Genomic DNA, 14,085 nt, shown 5'->3' with positions numbered 1-14,085 from the left:
TTTTCCCAGCTCTGATGTGCTATGTTCTGTCTTTGATGGCTCCTTCAGCTCTGTCATGTCTCTCTTTTTGTCCCAATGTTGCTTTCTGGGGCTGCCATCCGGCGACTGCTGACAGCTGGGGCTTGGGAAGGAAGCAGCCTGAGGGGACAGGAGCCAGGCTCATCTCCCCAGCCTCCGGTAGATGTCACTGGCAGCCTTCAGAGGGATCAGAGCTGGCGCAGATTAAGTGGAGATGAGAAGCCTGGGAGAGGGTGGGATAGTGGCGCCTGCAGAAGCCGGCCGGGACCAAACAAATGGTGCTGGTCGAGGCTTCTCTTTACAGATATCCTGTGGTTTCTGCACTCTCCTCACTCTGAAAAGACAGAGGGAAAGCCAAGGGCACAGGAGGAGGAGGGGGCTGGCGCTACAAGTTTACATGTGGCTGTTTCAGAGGAGAGTCCCAGCTCTGAGCCAGTCCCTGCCCTTCAGTGGTCCCCAGTACAGCCTCCTCACCCCACGCCCCACTGACTGACTAGAATAGGGTCTGTGTGGGACAGCAGTGGATTGGGCTGTAGGCTAGTATCCAGCCACCAGTGTTTATTCCTCTCCTGCCACTACCTTGCTGTGACCTTGGGCAAAGTCACATCCCCTTTGGATCCTCGGTTTCCCCTTACATAAACGAGGGGATTGGCCTCTTGCATCTGTAAGATCTTTCGGCAAGCCCTCCTGTTTGAGGGTATATCCAGCCTCTTTCCCCACTGTACCCCAGCCCATTCTCCTTCCTCCCCCCCAAGGCAGGGAGAGGAGATTAGGGTGCACCTCAAACAGTCCATTAATCTTTCAGAAGTTTGATTCTGAGGCTGAGGAAGGAGGGGGGATGGGTGACCGGGAGGGGGAGGGTCACAGCTGGACTCCTTGATGGGGGAAATAGAGAGGGCTCAGGACAGAACCCCGTGGGGCACTAGTAGCTGGAAGGTGAGATCCTGATGAGGATTTTTGCAAAGGCGACAGAGAAGGAGCAGACAGATAGGCAAGAGGAGAACAAAAAAGAGAGAAGAGAATATCAAGGAGGTGAGACAGTGAACAAAATGGAATACAGAGAAGGGACCTCGGAGGTCACCTACTTGAGCTCTTTCCTTTTATAGAAGAGGATTGAAGCCCAGAGAAATCAAGAGATTTTCCCTAGGCCCTACAGCTGTTAAGGAACAGGAACAGGATTCTAATGCTATCTTCTGGCAGGAAGGAGAAGGGAACAAATTTTTATTAAATGTCTACTACTACTACTACTACTACTACTACTACTACTACTACTACTACTACTACTACTACCTATTACTACTGTCAACATGAAATCTAGAAACCCCAAACTTGTAGCCTAGTAAGATCTGATGAACCCCCAATTTTAGGACTAGCTTGTAAGTTGGAGACCCCAAAAGTTGTCCTTGTTCCCTGTTCTCATGAGAATCCACCCTGAAGGGAATCTCAGGCTAGCAGTTTCAGACTGAATAATGGACCCCAAGGTAAAAGACAATCTCCATCAGGTGGAGCCACGCTCAAGCTAAGTGACTCCTCTCATCTCCAGAGTCCTCTCCCACTGTATCACACTCTCCTTTCGAGGATTGAACTCCAGGACCTTCAGTTTACGAGACTGACTTGCTGCCTACTGTGCTAAAGAGTCACTTAACTTGGGCTTGGCTCCACCTGATGGAGATTGTCATTTACCTTGGGGTCCATTATTCAGTCTGAAACTGCTAGCCTGAGATTCCCTTCAGGGTGGATTCTCATCCACCTCATCAACAGGGAACAAACTTTAGGGTCTCCAATTTACAAGCTAGTCCTAAAACTTGGGGTTCATCAGATCTTACTAGGCTATAAGTTTGGGGTTTCTAGATTCCATGTTGACACGACTACTAAGTGCTTTACAAATATTATCTCAAATGATAACTTTGGGAGATATGTACTAATATTATACCCATTTTACATATGAGGAAACTGAGGAAGGTGGAATTTAAATGACTTGCTCAGGGTCACACAGTGAGTGTCTGAGGTTGAATTTGAACTCAGGTGTTCCTGACTCTGAGGCAAGCCCTCATTTCACAGAGTTCACCTAACAACCCCAGAAATGACAATAGCTTATTCTTATAACAGAATAGTAGTTTACCTTTGAATGGTGCTTTCAGGATTATGAAGGGCTTTATTTATAATAATCCTATAGAGGAGGAGGGATTGGCCTCTGACAAACTGATTTCCAGCCAGGATATATTTATAGATGATGATTCATCAAAAGTGTTAATCTGTTAACAAGATGATTCCTTTGCCAAGTCTGAATACCTTTTTCTGATGGAGATGAGGAAACTGAGGCTTAGAAGTACAGTAACTTGCCTATGATCACAAAGTTCAGTCAAGATTGGAACCCAGGTCTCGACCTCAAATGCTCTTTTTAACCACATCATGCATGAATGGGTATTCAGTCTCCCTTTCCATATTTTGAGTTTTCAGAGATCTAGGGCTAGATCTCCTTCTTCTATCTCCCTCCAACCTCCTTCCTTTCCTCCCATCCCCACCACCAGGATTGGATTCCAAGGCTGAGAACAGAAGCTTAGATGAGAGTGAAGGCATGATGAATGGCTGATTGAAGCCTAGATCTTGGCTCTTGGAGCTTATCCTTTAATACTCATACAACTATGCTAGGAGGGAGAGAGACAAGTGAAAAGGAAGACCCAGGCAGAGTCTTAGGGGAATGCTGAGGTGGGAGAGATTCCTTTGACCTGGGTCATATCTATCTTTTTGTCTCCAGCCTGGAGCGCAGTGCTTTGGTTTCAAGTTGGCATTTAATGAATGTTTGTTTAAGGGAATTGAAAAATGTCTTAACAATTAGAGTGGTCCCATAGTGATGACTGCCTCGGGAGGTAGTGAGCTTCTGTCACAAGAGTTTGGAGTTCAGCACCATGACTTGTGAGGGTCCTTGGGAGTGGTCATGCGACACTAGATGATCTAGGGAGTCCCTCTTGGCCCTGATGTCTCATTAGTCAAAAAACCTTCAACAAGTACCTATCTATTAAACACTTACTTTGTGCCAAGCATTGTACTAAGTATTGAGGATATAATGTTTCCATCTTAAGAAGATTACAACATGCAAATAAAGAGCTACATTCAAGAAACATACAGAGTAGATGGGAAGTCATTCCAGAAAGGGAGGTACTAGTAGCTGAGGGTCTAGAAAGGCCTTTCAAAAGTTGGATTTGAGCTGAGTTTTTAAAATTTTATTTTAAACCCTTACCTTCCGTCTTAGAATCAATACTGCGTATTAGTTCCAAGGCAGAAGAGTGGTAAGGGCTAGGAAATGGGTGTTAAGTGACTTGCCCAGGGTCACACAGCTAGGAAGTATCTGAGGCCAGATTTGAACCTAGGACCTCCCATCTCTAAGTAGAGAGTGCTGGGAGATGTAATCTCCCAGAGTTGATAGCCATTCCAAAACATACACTCTTAAACCACTGAGCCACATAGCTGCCTCCTTGAGCTGAGTCTTGAAGGAAGTTGGGGATGCTAGGAGGTGGAGGTGAGGAGGATTTGAGACACAGAGGACAGAAAGTGCAAAGACACAAATATGGCAGATGGAGTGTCATTATTCTAAGGGTACCAGAGTATTTGGATCTAATATGGTTTCAAACTTCATCAGTCTGTGAGCTAAGGTCACAGAATCTTAATTTCCCAGAGCTAGAAGGATGCTGAGAGGCCATCTAGTCCCACCTTTTCCTGGAAAAAGAGTTTCCTCTACTCCATTTCAGATAAATGAAGACCTCTAGTGATGGCAAAACCACACATTCCCAAGGTTCTACTCCTCATCTCTAGCATTTATTGATGCCTAGGTAATGGTGAATGTTGACTGTTCTTTTTTTCTTCTGTATTTCCTGTCACTTTCTATGGATATTTGGTTTGGAAGTAAGTTCATCTTGAATAATTTTGCAGTGTAAAGTTCTTTTAATCACATCAGGTAGTTTGTAAAAAAAATATATATTCTCTTCCATGTTCTCTTCTTCGATGTACTCTTGAGAACTTGACATTTCTTTGTCTTGGTCCTTAATGCAGAGAGCCCGTCTCATTCTCCGTAATCATCTCAGTCAGTTGTCCTTTACGTTATTGGCTTTTCCACTTTAGTGGCTTTTCTTTTCCCTCTCCCTTAGAATTCCACTGAAAGCCCTTTTGATCAGAAAGGTCACTGAACTTCATGCTAATTGTATTTCTTCTCCTTTGTGAGTTGCCCTTCATCCTTTGTAAAGACTTCATCTTTCTGGTATTAAAAGTTATGATGGAGAAATCAAAACCTTTTCCATAATACCATTTACAAAGTTAAACTATTCAATTCTCCTATTGCTTCTTCTTTTTCAGAATCAGGAAAAAGGGATCGAAGGTAAACAGTTGCACTTCTTTCAGTTGATCTTCTTACTATCTTAAATTTGATGTTGTTCATTTGTTCCCATTTGGGGTTTTCTTAGCAAAGATACTGGAGTGGTTTGCCATGTCCTTTTCTAACTCATGTTACAGATGAACAAGCTGAGGAAATTAGGGGTAAATGACTTGCCTGGGGTCACATAGCTAGTAACTGTCTGAGGTCAAATTTGAACCCATTTTTTCCTGACTCTAAGCCTGATGCTCTACCAGTTGTCCAAACTTTCTAAGTCAGTAAATCCAATGTCTTTTTCTCAGTCCCCATCATCTACAAAACTGTGAGCTTCCTCTCCTCCGTGACCATGGCTTCTCTCGCCTTTGTATTAATCTGCAATTCTGGGAGCTGGGCTCTCCACCCAGTGGAGCCCCAAAAATGTTTGTTAAGTTAAATTGATCCAGGACACCTGGCTTTGTTTGGGTCTTGGCTTTACACCTAAAACTAGCTTGTGATCTGAGTCTCTCTGGGCTCTCATAAAAGGGAGGAATTGTGCTCAGTGAAGGGCCCTTCTACCCCTGAAATTCTCTGGTCTTCTTTTCTAGCTCTTTTGCAGTCAGCTCCCATCTGTCCAAATCGGGAATAACCAGGCAGGTAAATAAGACGTGTCTTTAGAAATACATATAAAGGTCTATTGACTCCTTTTCAGCTTGGTAGGGGTTGTGGGGGAAGGGGGGGGAGGGAGATGGATAATCCTAGCATGACTAATAGCCTGATCTACCTGAGAGAGAGCGTGTGGCTCCTCCCTCCCTTCCCATGTTGGTTTCATAATTTTTCACCGCCAAAAAAAATTACTAATAATACAAGGCTTTTCTCTTCCACTCTCTGGAAATGAGACTTTAAAAATAACCCAGAGGCGGTCAGCAGGCAAGACAAGGGATTATGAAGTGAGAAGCTGCCAGTGTAGCTGGGGAAGCATGGAGGAACAATTAGCATGATTTGAGGCCTTCTGCTGTGCTGGAAAGAACCTTGGGCTTGGATTTTGAAGCCCTGGGAGGAGTCCCAGCAGTTTGACCCCAGGCAGATCATATCTGACTTTCATTTCTTCATAGGGGGATCATTATCTTTGGGTTTTCCTAAGGAAAGTCCTTTCTACATGTAATTCTTTAGAGAAATGTGAGGTTTTGCTATTGTAATGTTAGTTAAATGGGAGAGGGAAAGCTTGATTCAAAGTTCCATCTTTCTGCTACTGACTGTGTGGTCCTGGGTAAGTCCCTTGACTTCTCAGTGCTCTGACTGTGTGGTCCTGGGTAAGTCTCTTAACTTCTCAGTGCTCAGAGCAGCTCTTTGAAACCAAAGGATCCCAAGGGTTTTGGTTTGGAGGTAGAAGAAACCTCAGGGGTTGTCCATTTGAATCCCTTCTTTGTAGATAAGGAACCTGAGATCCAGAGAGAGAAGGGAAGAGACTTGTTTAAGGTCACATAGATTGGGATTGGAACTCAGGTCTTCTGATTCCCAAAGCAGTACCCTTTCCAGTGGAAATGCTCTGGGGGAACCTGGACTTTTGAGGATCATGTCCATAGAGAATAAGCTCCAGCAGGTCCCACTAAGCTGGACAGGCTTTAAGTCCAGGCTCAATGATGGTCTGTGTTCTTCTGGCAGGACAAAATGTCAATCAAGGGCCATGTGAGGGCCCTAAGCACTTGGGTCTTTATTTGGAGTCTGAGGATAAGGAATTAAATCCTGCTTTGGACACCAGCTCTGGGACTCCAGGCCAGTCATTTTACCCCCTGGGCCTCAGTTTCCTCAGCTGTAAAATGAGAGTTTTAGACTTGTTGTCCTCTGAAGTCTGGCCCAGCTCTAGATCTGATTCCTGCCTCAATCCATGGGCTCGGAGCAGGGGAGGACAAGGAAGGCTTCCTGGAAGAGTTGAGCCTTGAAGGCTGGGAGGATCTGGAGAAGCATTAAGCAGGGCTTTTCTCTCAGCTCGGGGAATACCTCTTTAACTGGGAAGTTCTCTCTTGTCTTTGGCTCAGAATCCCCTTCCACTCTGGTCTCCAGGGTGCCCAGGTAAACAGGGACTCCCCCCAAGCACCCCAGCCCCAAGAGGCTTCTGCCTGTCTACATGGCCTCTCCCTGTTCTGGAGACCCTGGCCCTGGCCGGCTGCCCCCACCTCCCGCCACTCCCGGTGTGACAGGTCTTTAGGAAGGGTGGGCGCGTGGCACGTTGGGAGCGGGTGGGCAGGGGATGGACCACGGCGTCACGGAACATCCGAATGGGCAGGGACTTTAGAGACCACCAGTTGGCTCGTGTGTCGGAGGGCCGCCGAGGGCAGGCGTCTCTCCGAAAGGCCCCCAGCCAGTTAGCGACAGGGAGAGAGGAGAGAGGAGGAGAGACGCAGATCCGGCTCTGGACAGAGTTGTGCGGACGGCAAAGTGAGCATCCTATCTCCCAAAGACCAGGCTCGCTGTGCCTTCCCACTGGTCCTCATCAGATAGAGCCGCCCGCCCTGATGCGCTAATAGGAGACGACTAGCGGGGCTCCTTTAGACTTCTCTCCCCGCTCAGGCCCTCCCTCCCCTTCCAAGGAGCACATCTGCATTTCCAAGGGCCTTCTGGAGACAACGTCCCTGTGGGATAGTGGAAAGAGCACTGGATTTGGAATCAGAAGACAGGGGTTTGAATTCTGGCTCTGAACTCTTACTACGGGTGTAGTAAGTAACTCCACCTCTCTGGGATTCAGCGCTCGCATTTCGGGTTGGATGAGGTGACCTCTTCCTGATTCTCTCTGATCCCAGGCTTGGTGGTAGCAAGGTCAGGCCAGGGACGACGCTGGGGTGGTCAGGACCTCAGCCCACCTCCTCCCCGGGGGGTCACCACCCTGGGGGGGGGACCGGAAGGAGAGCAGAGGGGGCGGCCCTGGGGGAAGAGAGAGGGGGTCCTTGGAGGGTGTGGAGGTGGGACGTGGGTCATCTGGTAAGGCTGCTAGACGCTAGCAGAGCTCTTCCAGCTATGTAAGGAGAGGTGCTCAGAGCCCTGGCCGCGGAATCAGGGGATCCCTGTTCAAGTCTAGGCTCTCACACTTCCTAGCTGTGGGAAGCCATGGGAAAGCCTTTTCAGCCTCAAGTTTGTCATCTATTAAATGGGGATGCTGATTCTATGTTTTAGGCAGCTAGAAGCCGTTTCAGCCTTTTCAGCCTCAATTTTGTCATCTATAAAATGGGGATGCTGATTCTATGTTTTAGGCAGCTCGAAGCTGTTTCAGCCTTAATTTTGCCATCTATTAAGTGGGGATGCTGATTCTATGTTTAAGGCAGCTAGAAGCTGTTTCAGCCTTTTCAGCCTCAGCTTTCTCATCTATTAAATGGGGATGCTGATTCTATGTTTTAGGCAGCTCGAAGCCGTTTCAGCCTTTTCAGCCTCAATTTTGTCATCTATTAAATGGGGATGCTGATTCTATGTTTTAGGCAGCTAGAAGCCGTTTCAGCCTTTTCAGTCTCAGCTTTCTTATTTATAAAATGGGGATGCTGATTCTATGTTTTAGGGCAATAGTGGATAGAATGTTGGTCCTGGAGGCAGGAAGACTCATCTTCCTGAGTTCAAATCCTGCCTTAGATACTTTCTAGGTGCCTGATCCTAGGAAAGTCACTTAACTCTGTTTACCTCAGTTTCCTCATCTGTAAAATGAGCTGGATAAGGAAATGGCAGACCATTCCAGTATCTCTGCCAAGAAAATCCCAAATGGGGCCACAGAAAGTCAGACCCAACTGAAACCATTGAATGACAAATAATGCTTGGCCTTCCTACTTCTAGGTTACTCTGAGGAAAGCATTTTAGAAACACGCAGTAAAGAAATGTGGTACTTTATTTGAACCTAATTTCTTCTGGGCAACATTCCCATGAACTGAGCAGGGCAGCTATCATTCCCCCGCCCCCAATCTTACAGATGATGAAACTAGGGTGAGGAGACTTGCTAGTGGCAGAGCTGGATTTGAACTCAGGTCTCTCAGCTCCTAGTTATATGCTCTTTCCTGGGTACCATACTGCCTCTCCAACTCCTCTCCCATTTCAGTCAACTGCTTCAGTTTCCCCATCTGTAAGATGGGGATAATAATCTCTGTCCTGCAGCCCTTGCAGCAAGGATCAAATGAAGTCCTGGATGGGAGAGCACTTGGATGGGGTAGTGAAAAGAGCCCTGAATTTGGAGTCAGAGGACCGAGGTGTGAATCTTGGCTCTGCTACTAACTGTGTGACCTTGGGTAAGTCACTTCCCCCTTTTGGCCCTTGGTTTCCTTTTTTGTAAAATGAGAGGGTTGGGCATGATGATCTCTAAGGTCCCTTCCAGCTCTGAATCCTACAAAAGTCTAACATTCTGTAATGGGGATGAGGTTTTAAGAATCAATAGCTTTCCCCTTCCTGGCCGACCCTCCAGTCTCCACCCATGCTTCCCTCAGGTCCTGCTGCCCCCCAAGAGCCCCCGTTCCCGGACATTTATGGTGGTGATGCCCAGCTCTGGGAGGCTCACTTCCGTGGCATTGGTCGGGCTTACCGGGCCCTGGGCAAGGAGGATGACTTCGCCATCCGGGTGCTGACTGAGGACTTTACACTGCCCTTCCCTTACGCCTGGCCACCTGGACCTGACCCTGCCCGGGGTCCCCTCTTCTATGACCCCCAGGACAGGACAGGCTTTGACTTCCTCCTGCGGCCTGGGGCACCCCCACCTGCCTTGCTCCGTCCTCTCCATGCCACTGCACAAGCCTTCCTACGAAAGCGGCGACTGGAGCAGCTGGCTTTGAGCTATGCCAGCTCGGGCGGTGGTGCCGCCCCACATCCTGGAGTGGTCCTCCTGGCCCCAGCCCCGGGGCCCAATAAATTCCCTACCCCAGGACTTCCAGATGGGAAAGGGGCCAGGGCCCCACTGGTCTAAGCCAGAGCATCGTGTAGCATGGGCATTGCCTGTCTCCCTCTAGTGTCTTCTGGAAAATGAATAAATATTTTTTCTTCCTATGTGTCCTGGAGCTCTTTTTAGATTTCAGAACTTTAGAGGGATGTGAGAACATAGATTATGACAGGTGGATGGGGCCTTGGAATGTAGAGAAACATAGAATTTAGAATATCAAAGTGGAAGGGAATTGGTAGCGTAGAATGATGGAGCTGCAAAGGACCTTGGAGAACATTTGATCTATTTCCTTTTACAGATAGGGAAATTGAGGCCAGGAAAAGAGACGTGCAGCAAATCCAGAACTTGAACCCCGGTTCTCTGTTTCTAAACTGCATGTTGCCTCTCAAATGCTTCTTTGTCGTTGAGATCAGACTGGTCTGGCTGGCACTCTTATCTGGAAGTGCAGACTAACCATGTCATTCCATGGCACCATGGACACAGTGCATGGTGGCATGAATGGTAAAGACTTTAAAAATCTACTCCAACTCCTCTTTCTCCCCACCATCCTCCATCACAGCTGCAGGAAGTCTCTGGACAGTATTTCCAGCTTCTGTCTGATCATTTTCCAATGACAAGGAGTTCATTATCACCTGAGGCAGCCTGTCTTATTGAGGAACTACTCTGAGTTTTATCAAGTTTTTCCTTACGTTGAACCAAAATTTATTCTCCTGAACTTCTTCTCTGCCTCTCTTCCCTCTAACCTCCAAGAAATAATTCTTCTCTTGGAACGGTATACCACGATCTTTGCATTGGTTTGGATCGAAAACTTTCTTGTCCCATCCTTTGCATCTGCTATCATGGTTCAAATCATTCAATTTAGAGCTAAAAGTGACCTTAGAGGCCAAAGAATTTGAGAGCTGAAGGTGACCTCAGAAGCTGTCTAGTCCAACCCATATGCAAAGGGAATTCTTTCACAACAAATAGTCATCAAGAAGGTTCTTCCTGAAGACCTCCCAGGAGGGGGAAACCCTAGGGACTCCCTAGTGTAAGGATAATTTTAGTGTTTCGACTTAAATCTAAATGATTGGTCACCAGGGAAAATTCCGAAGCCTGTTCTGCTCTGAGACCACTCCGAGGCCATTCTGAGACCACTGCTAGGGAGTTTTTCCCCTGATGTCAAGGCTACACTGACCTCTTTCCAAACTCCAACCATCGTTCCTGGCTCTCTCCTCTGGGGCCAGACAGAATGAGTTGAATGCCTCTTCCACATGACAGACAGCCTTTCCAATATTAGACTAGTTAATAAGGTCCCCTTCTTTTACAGGGAAAGCCAGGATTTAGCAAAGGGAATTCACGTGCCAAAGGTCTCACATGTAATAAGTAGAAGAGGTGGGATAGCAGCTCTGTGATCCTTGGCAAATCCTATGACTTTTCTGAGCCTCAGTCTATAAAATGGAGACAATATATTTGCATCACCCACTTCCCAGGATTGATTTTGTAAAAGCTTAAAAATAGGAGCATTTTAATTCAGCTCTGGCCTCTTGCCTTCTAGGTTTAGCACATCATCAATTTAGTTCCTTTTGTGCTCAAATTCCTCTGATTTCTCATTTTTTTTCCCTCTAAAGGCGCACACTGTCTCTGTTTGTCTCTCCTAATTTAATTCTGTTAAGTCCCATTTCTATGTCACTGTCTCTTCAACAACACTATGAGACTTGAAGAGCAAATATTATGCCTATTTTTACAGATAAGGAAATTATACAGAGAAGTGGCTGTCCCTTGTTTTTCATATCTGTTGGACTGTAAGGGAAATGACTGGAAAATGGCTCAATCATTATAGCTTTTAAAAACTTCATTTCCCTCCAGAAATGATCAGGTTAGGGGAGATGGAGGGAGGAAGATGGATAAGTTCTAATCAAGGATCCTATACTTCCCTTTCCCTTGGGCATTTTGGGGTGTGGGGGATAGGACTTAGTCCTTGGTCTCAGGGAATTCTGGAATCATCATAAGGGAGACAAAGCCTCTCTGCCCATAAGGAGTCCCTGGCCTGAGGGAGCAGTTGGGTTTTGGGGTTGATGGGAGAGTTAGGATTCAACCCAGAACCCTAAAAATTCTGGTAGCCAGGGCAAATGCTCCCTCATGTGCTCCAAGTAATTCTCAGGCTAAGTTTTTAAAATATTTGTTAGGGTAGGGTAGAAAATCTTGAATACTAGGACACCATGCAGAAAAAAGACCCGAGAATATCTCCCTATGGAGGGAATGGAGAAGGGAAGAGGCAAAGACCCAGTCACATCAAGAAGCCACTGTTTGGGAGGTCCAGAGGAGACCCACTCTGGGGAGGAGTAATCTGGGATGTGGTTGCTGGGGCCAAGGTGGATGAGAAAGCTAATGATCTAGCTGATTCTTATTTTAACTTGTTATTCTCGTTTGTAAGCAAGCTCTCTTATTTCTTTTCTTTTCTTTTCTTTTCTTTTTAGGCAATGGGGGTCAAGTGACTTGCCCAGGGTCATACAGCTGGGAAGTGTCTGAGGTAAAATTTGAACCTAGGACCTCCCGTCTCTAGGCCTGACTCTCAATCCACTGAGCCACCCAGCTGCCCCCAGTTCTCTTATTTCTACCTGTTGGCAAGGGCCTTTAAATTCCAGTTGCCTCAGGGAAGAATAGTCTGTCTTCCCTAGTTTGGGCTTTGATGCACACAAATTAAAGTGAAAGGAAAACACCCTCAAATACCACCCTTACTGTCCACACATAAAAGTGCTGAGTAACCTGGGAGGCAGTTAGTCCTTAGCATACCCATTAGTTCCCTCTGATGCACTAATTGGAGCTAATGGGAGAGGAGTTAGTGACTAAGTAGATTAAATTGTTACTCAATTATCAGTATATCCCATTCTCCATGGAGTTCTGTAGAGGTACCATCAACCCATGAGGAAATCAGCATTTAACCAGTGACCCATGAATTGGCCCTGTGGGATTGACCATTTCCTGAAGGGGGGGAAGGAGAATTTTAGGGACATTGACAAGCTGTTCAAAGTAGGGTTGGATGGATGGGGAAGAGGATTCACAACCATGTCCTGAGAAGGCAAGTGGAGGAAACATGGCGTATTGAACACAAAGAAGAGAAGACTCAGGCACTCTTGAATGCTATTTTCAAATATTTGATGGGCTATCAGAAGGCAGAGGGAGCTGTTTTGTGTGGTCCCCAAATGGTTCATTTGAAAGAAATTACAAGGAGAGATTTTGGATCAATATAAAGAACTCTCTAATAATCAAGAAATGTTCTGTAGAGGATGAATCGTTTCACAAGATAGTGAATTTCCCATTATTGGAGGTATTCAAGACAGGTGGGATGTTCAGCTTGTTTTAGGCAAGCCTTCAAATTCTGCTTTCTCTCCACAATGGAGATTCAGATTTAAAAGGGAAAGAACCATATTTATTTGTTAATTCATTTTTAGGCCTTTTCCTTTAGAAAAGAGTGAAGAAGATTTGAAATAAGGTAGATAGAATACAAGGTCCCATGGGGATGAAATGGGATTTTTTGACTTTTTTTTGGATAACATTGGTAATGGAGCAGTATGTTCATCTTTGAATGATTTAAGAAAATTTAGTGATGACAAAGCATCATGTAGGCTAACATGGCTCTGGTTGATTGTGTTGGGGTCACCACTTGGAGAGTCCATGTACCAGTGGAATACCACAGTGGTTTTCTTGGCTCACAATCTCACCAAATTAAATAGACTGGTTGATCATAGGAGTAGCCCAGATGTGGTATAGTTGGATGTTAGCATGCATTTGACAAAGTTGCTTATGCTATTTTTGTGGGCAAAATGGAGAATTGAGACCTAGTATATCTTCTGTGTCCAGAGCAATGAGATGTTTGTGAAATGTTGGCTGAATTTCTTAGTTCTAATGATAGAACTGCCAAGTAGATGTCAAAGTAGCCAAATACAGCCAAAGATCAGTGGATGGATGTCAACTTAAAGATTTACCCTTAGTCTTGTTAGGTTTAAGGCATGTAACAGTGATTTATCTAGTAAGGTGTTCTATCATTAGGAAGTGCTAGGACAGTGATGATGAACCTATGGCATGTGTGCCAAAAAGGGCACTCAGAGGCCTCTTTGTGGGCATTCCTGCTGTCATTCGCTAGAGTTTGTTACTAGATAGCCATCCAGAGGCACTAGAGGCAGAGCAGTTCCCCTTCCCCTCTCCTTGTGCCTGAGGAAATTCTTCACTTTACTGGCCTCTCTGTCCATCAGTTCAATGGGAGCACTTCCTACCTTCCCTGTCTGGGGTAATGTGCTGAGTGGGGGCCTACATGCTACATGAGGGTTTGGTGTAGATGGAAGCTTGTTGTGTCTGTAGTGAAGGTGATTCCCATAGTGAGATTGGAGAGGGGCTTAAGTTGGAAGGGAGCATACATCACAGGGTGACCCATAGCTAGAGGGGAGCAGAGAGCTGGGGCCATTCTCCTCTCCCTCTACACAGGTGCCTCTCATCACCCATTCCTTTGCTCAACAGCCCAGTGGCAACACTTCTTCCCTCCCTTGTCTGGGGTAAGGGGTCCCTGGGGAGTGAGGTGGGGGGGAATTGGACACGGCATTCAGTCTCTTGGGAGTGGGGTCCAGGCACCCTATCTCCAAAAGGTTCACCATCCTGGTACTAGGGAATGGGATTTTGTTACTGCTTTTTAAACACATCCCTACCCTTGTATGGGTCAAGCTACTCTTCCCATTCACTTCTTTGGCTCCAAGCTCTGTTTTCTCTTCAGACATTCCCTTGGCTCCTCCTTCTCATCTTAGAGGAATGGATTTCCTTCCAGACTGATTGAGGAAAACAATAGGAAGTT

The 14,085-nt window shown here is 46.2% G+C and overlaps 1 protein-coding gene across 1 annotated transcript; it reads left to right on the top strand.

The window, feature by feature from the left end:
- The first annotated feature begins 965 nt into the window (after positions 1 to 965).
- C3H8orf90 (chromosome 3 C8orf90 homolog) lies at positions 966 to 9,370 on the top strand. The gene is made up of 6 exons (XM_056821016.1): positions 966 to 1,050; positions 4,369 to 4,390; positions 4,969 to 5,017; positions 6,657 to 6,799; positions 8,492 to 8,622; positions 8,818 to 9,370. Exons 1-6 carry the CDS (start codon positions 966 to 968, stop codon positions 9,288 to 9,290), a joined length of 903 nt encoding a protein of 300 aa, XP_056676994.1. The 3' UTR covers positions 9,291 to 9,370.
- The last annotated feature ends 4,715 nt before the right edge of the window (positions 9,371 to 14,085 follow it).

The sequence above is a fragment of the Monodelphis domestica genome, chromosome 3 (assembly GCF_027887165.1).
Source record: "Monodelphis domestica isolate mMonDom1 chromosome 3, mMonDom1.pri, whole genome shotgun sequence".
Lineage (NCBI taxonomy): Eukaryota > Metazoa > Chordata > Mammalia > Didelphimorphia > Didelphidae > Monodelphis > Monodelphis domestica.
This window is presented reverse-complemented; position numbering and strand designations above follow the sequence as displayed.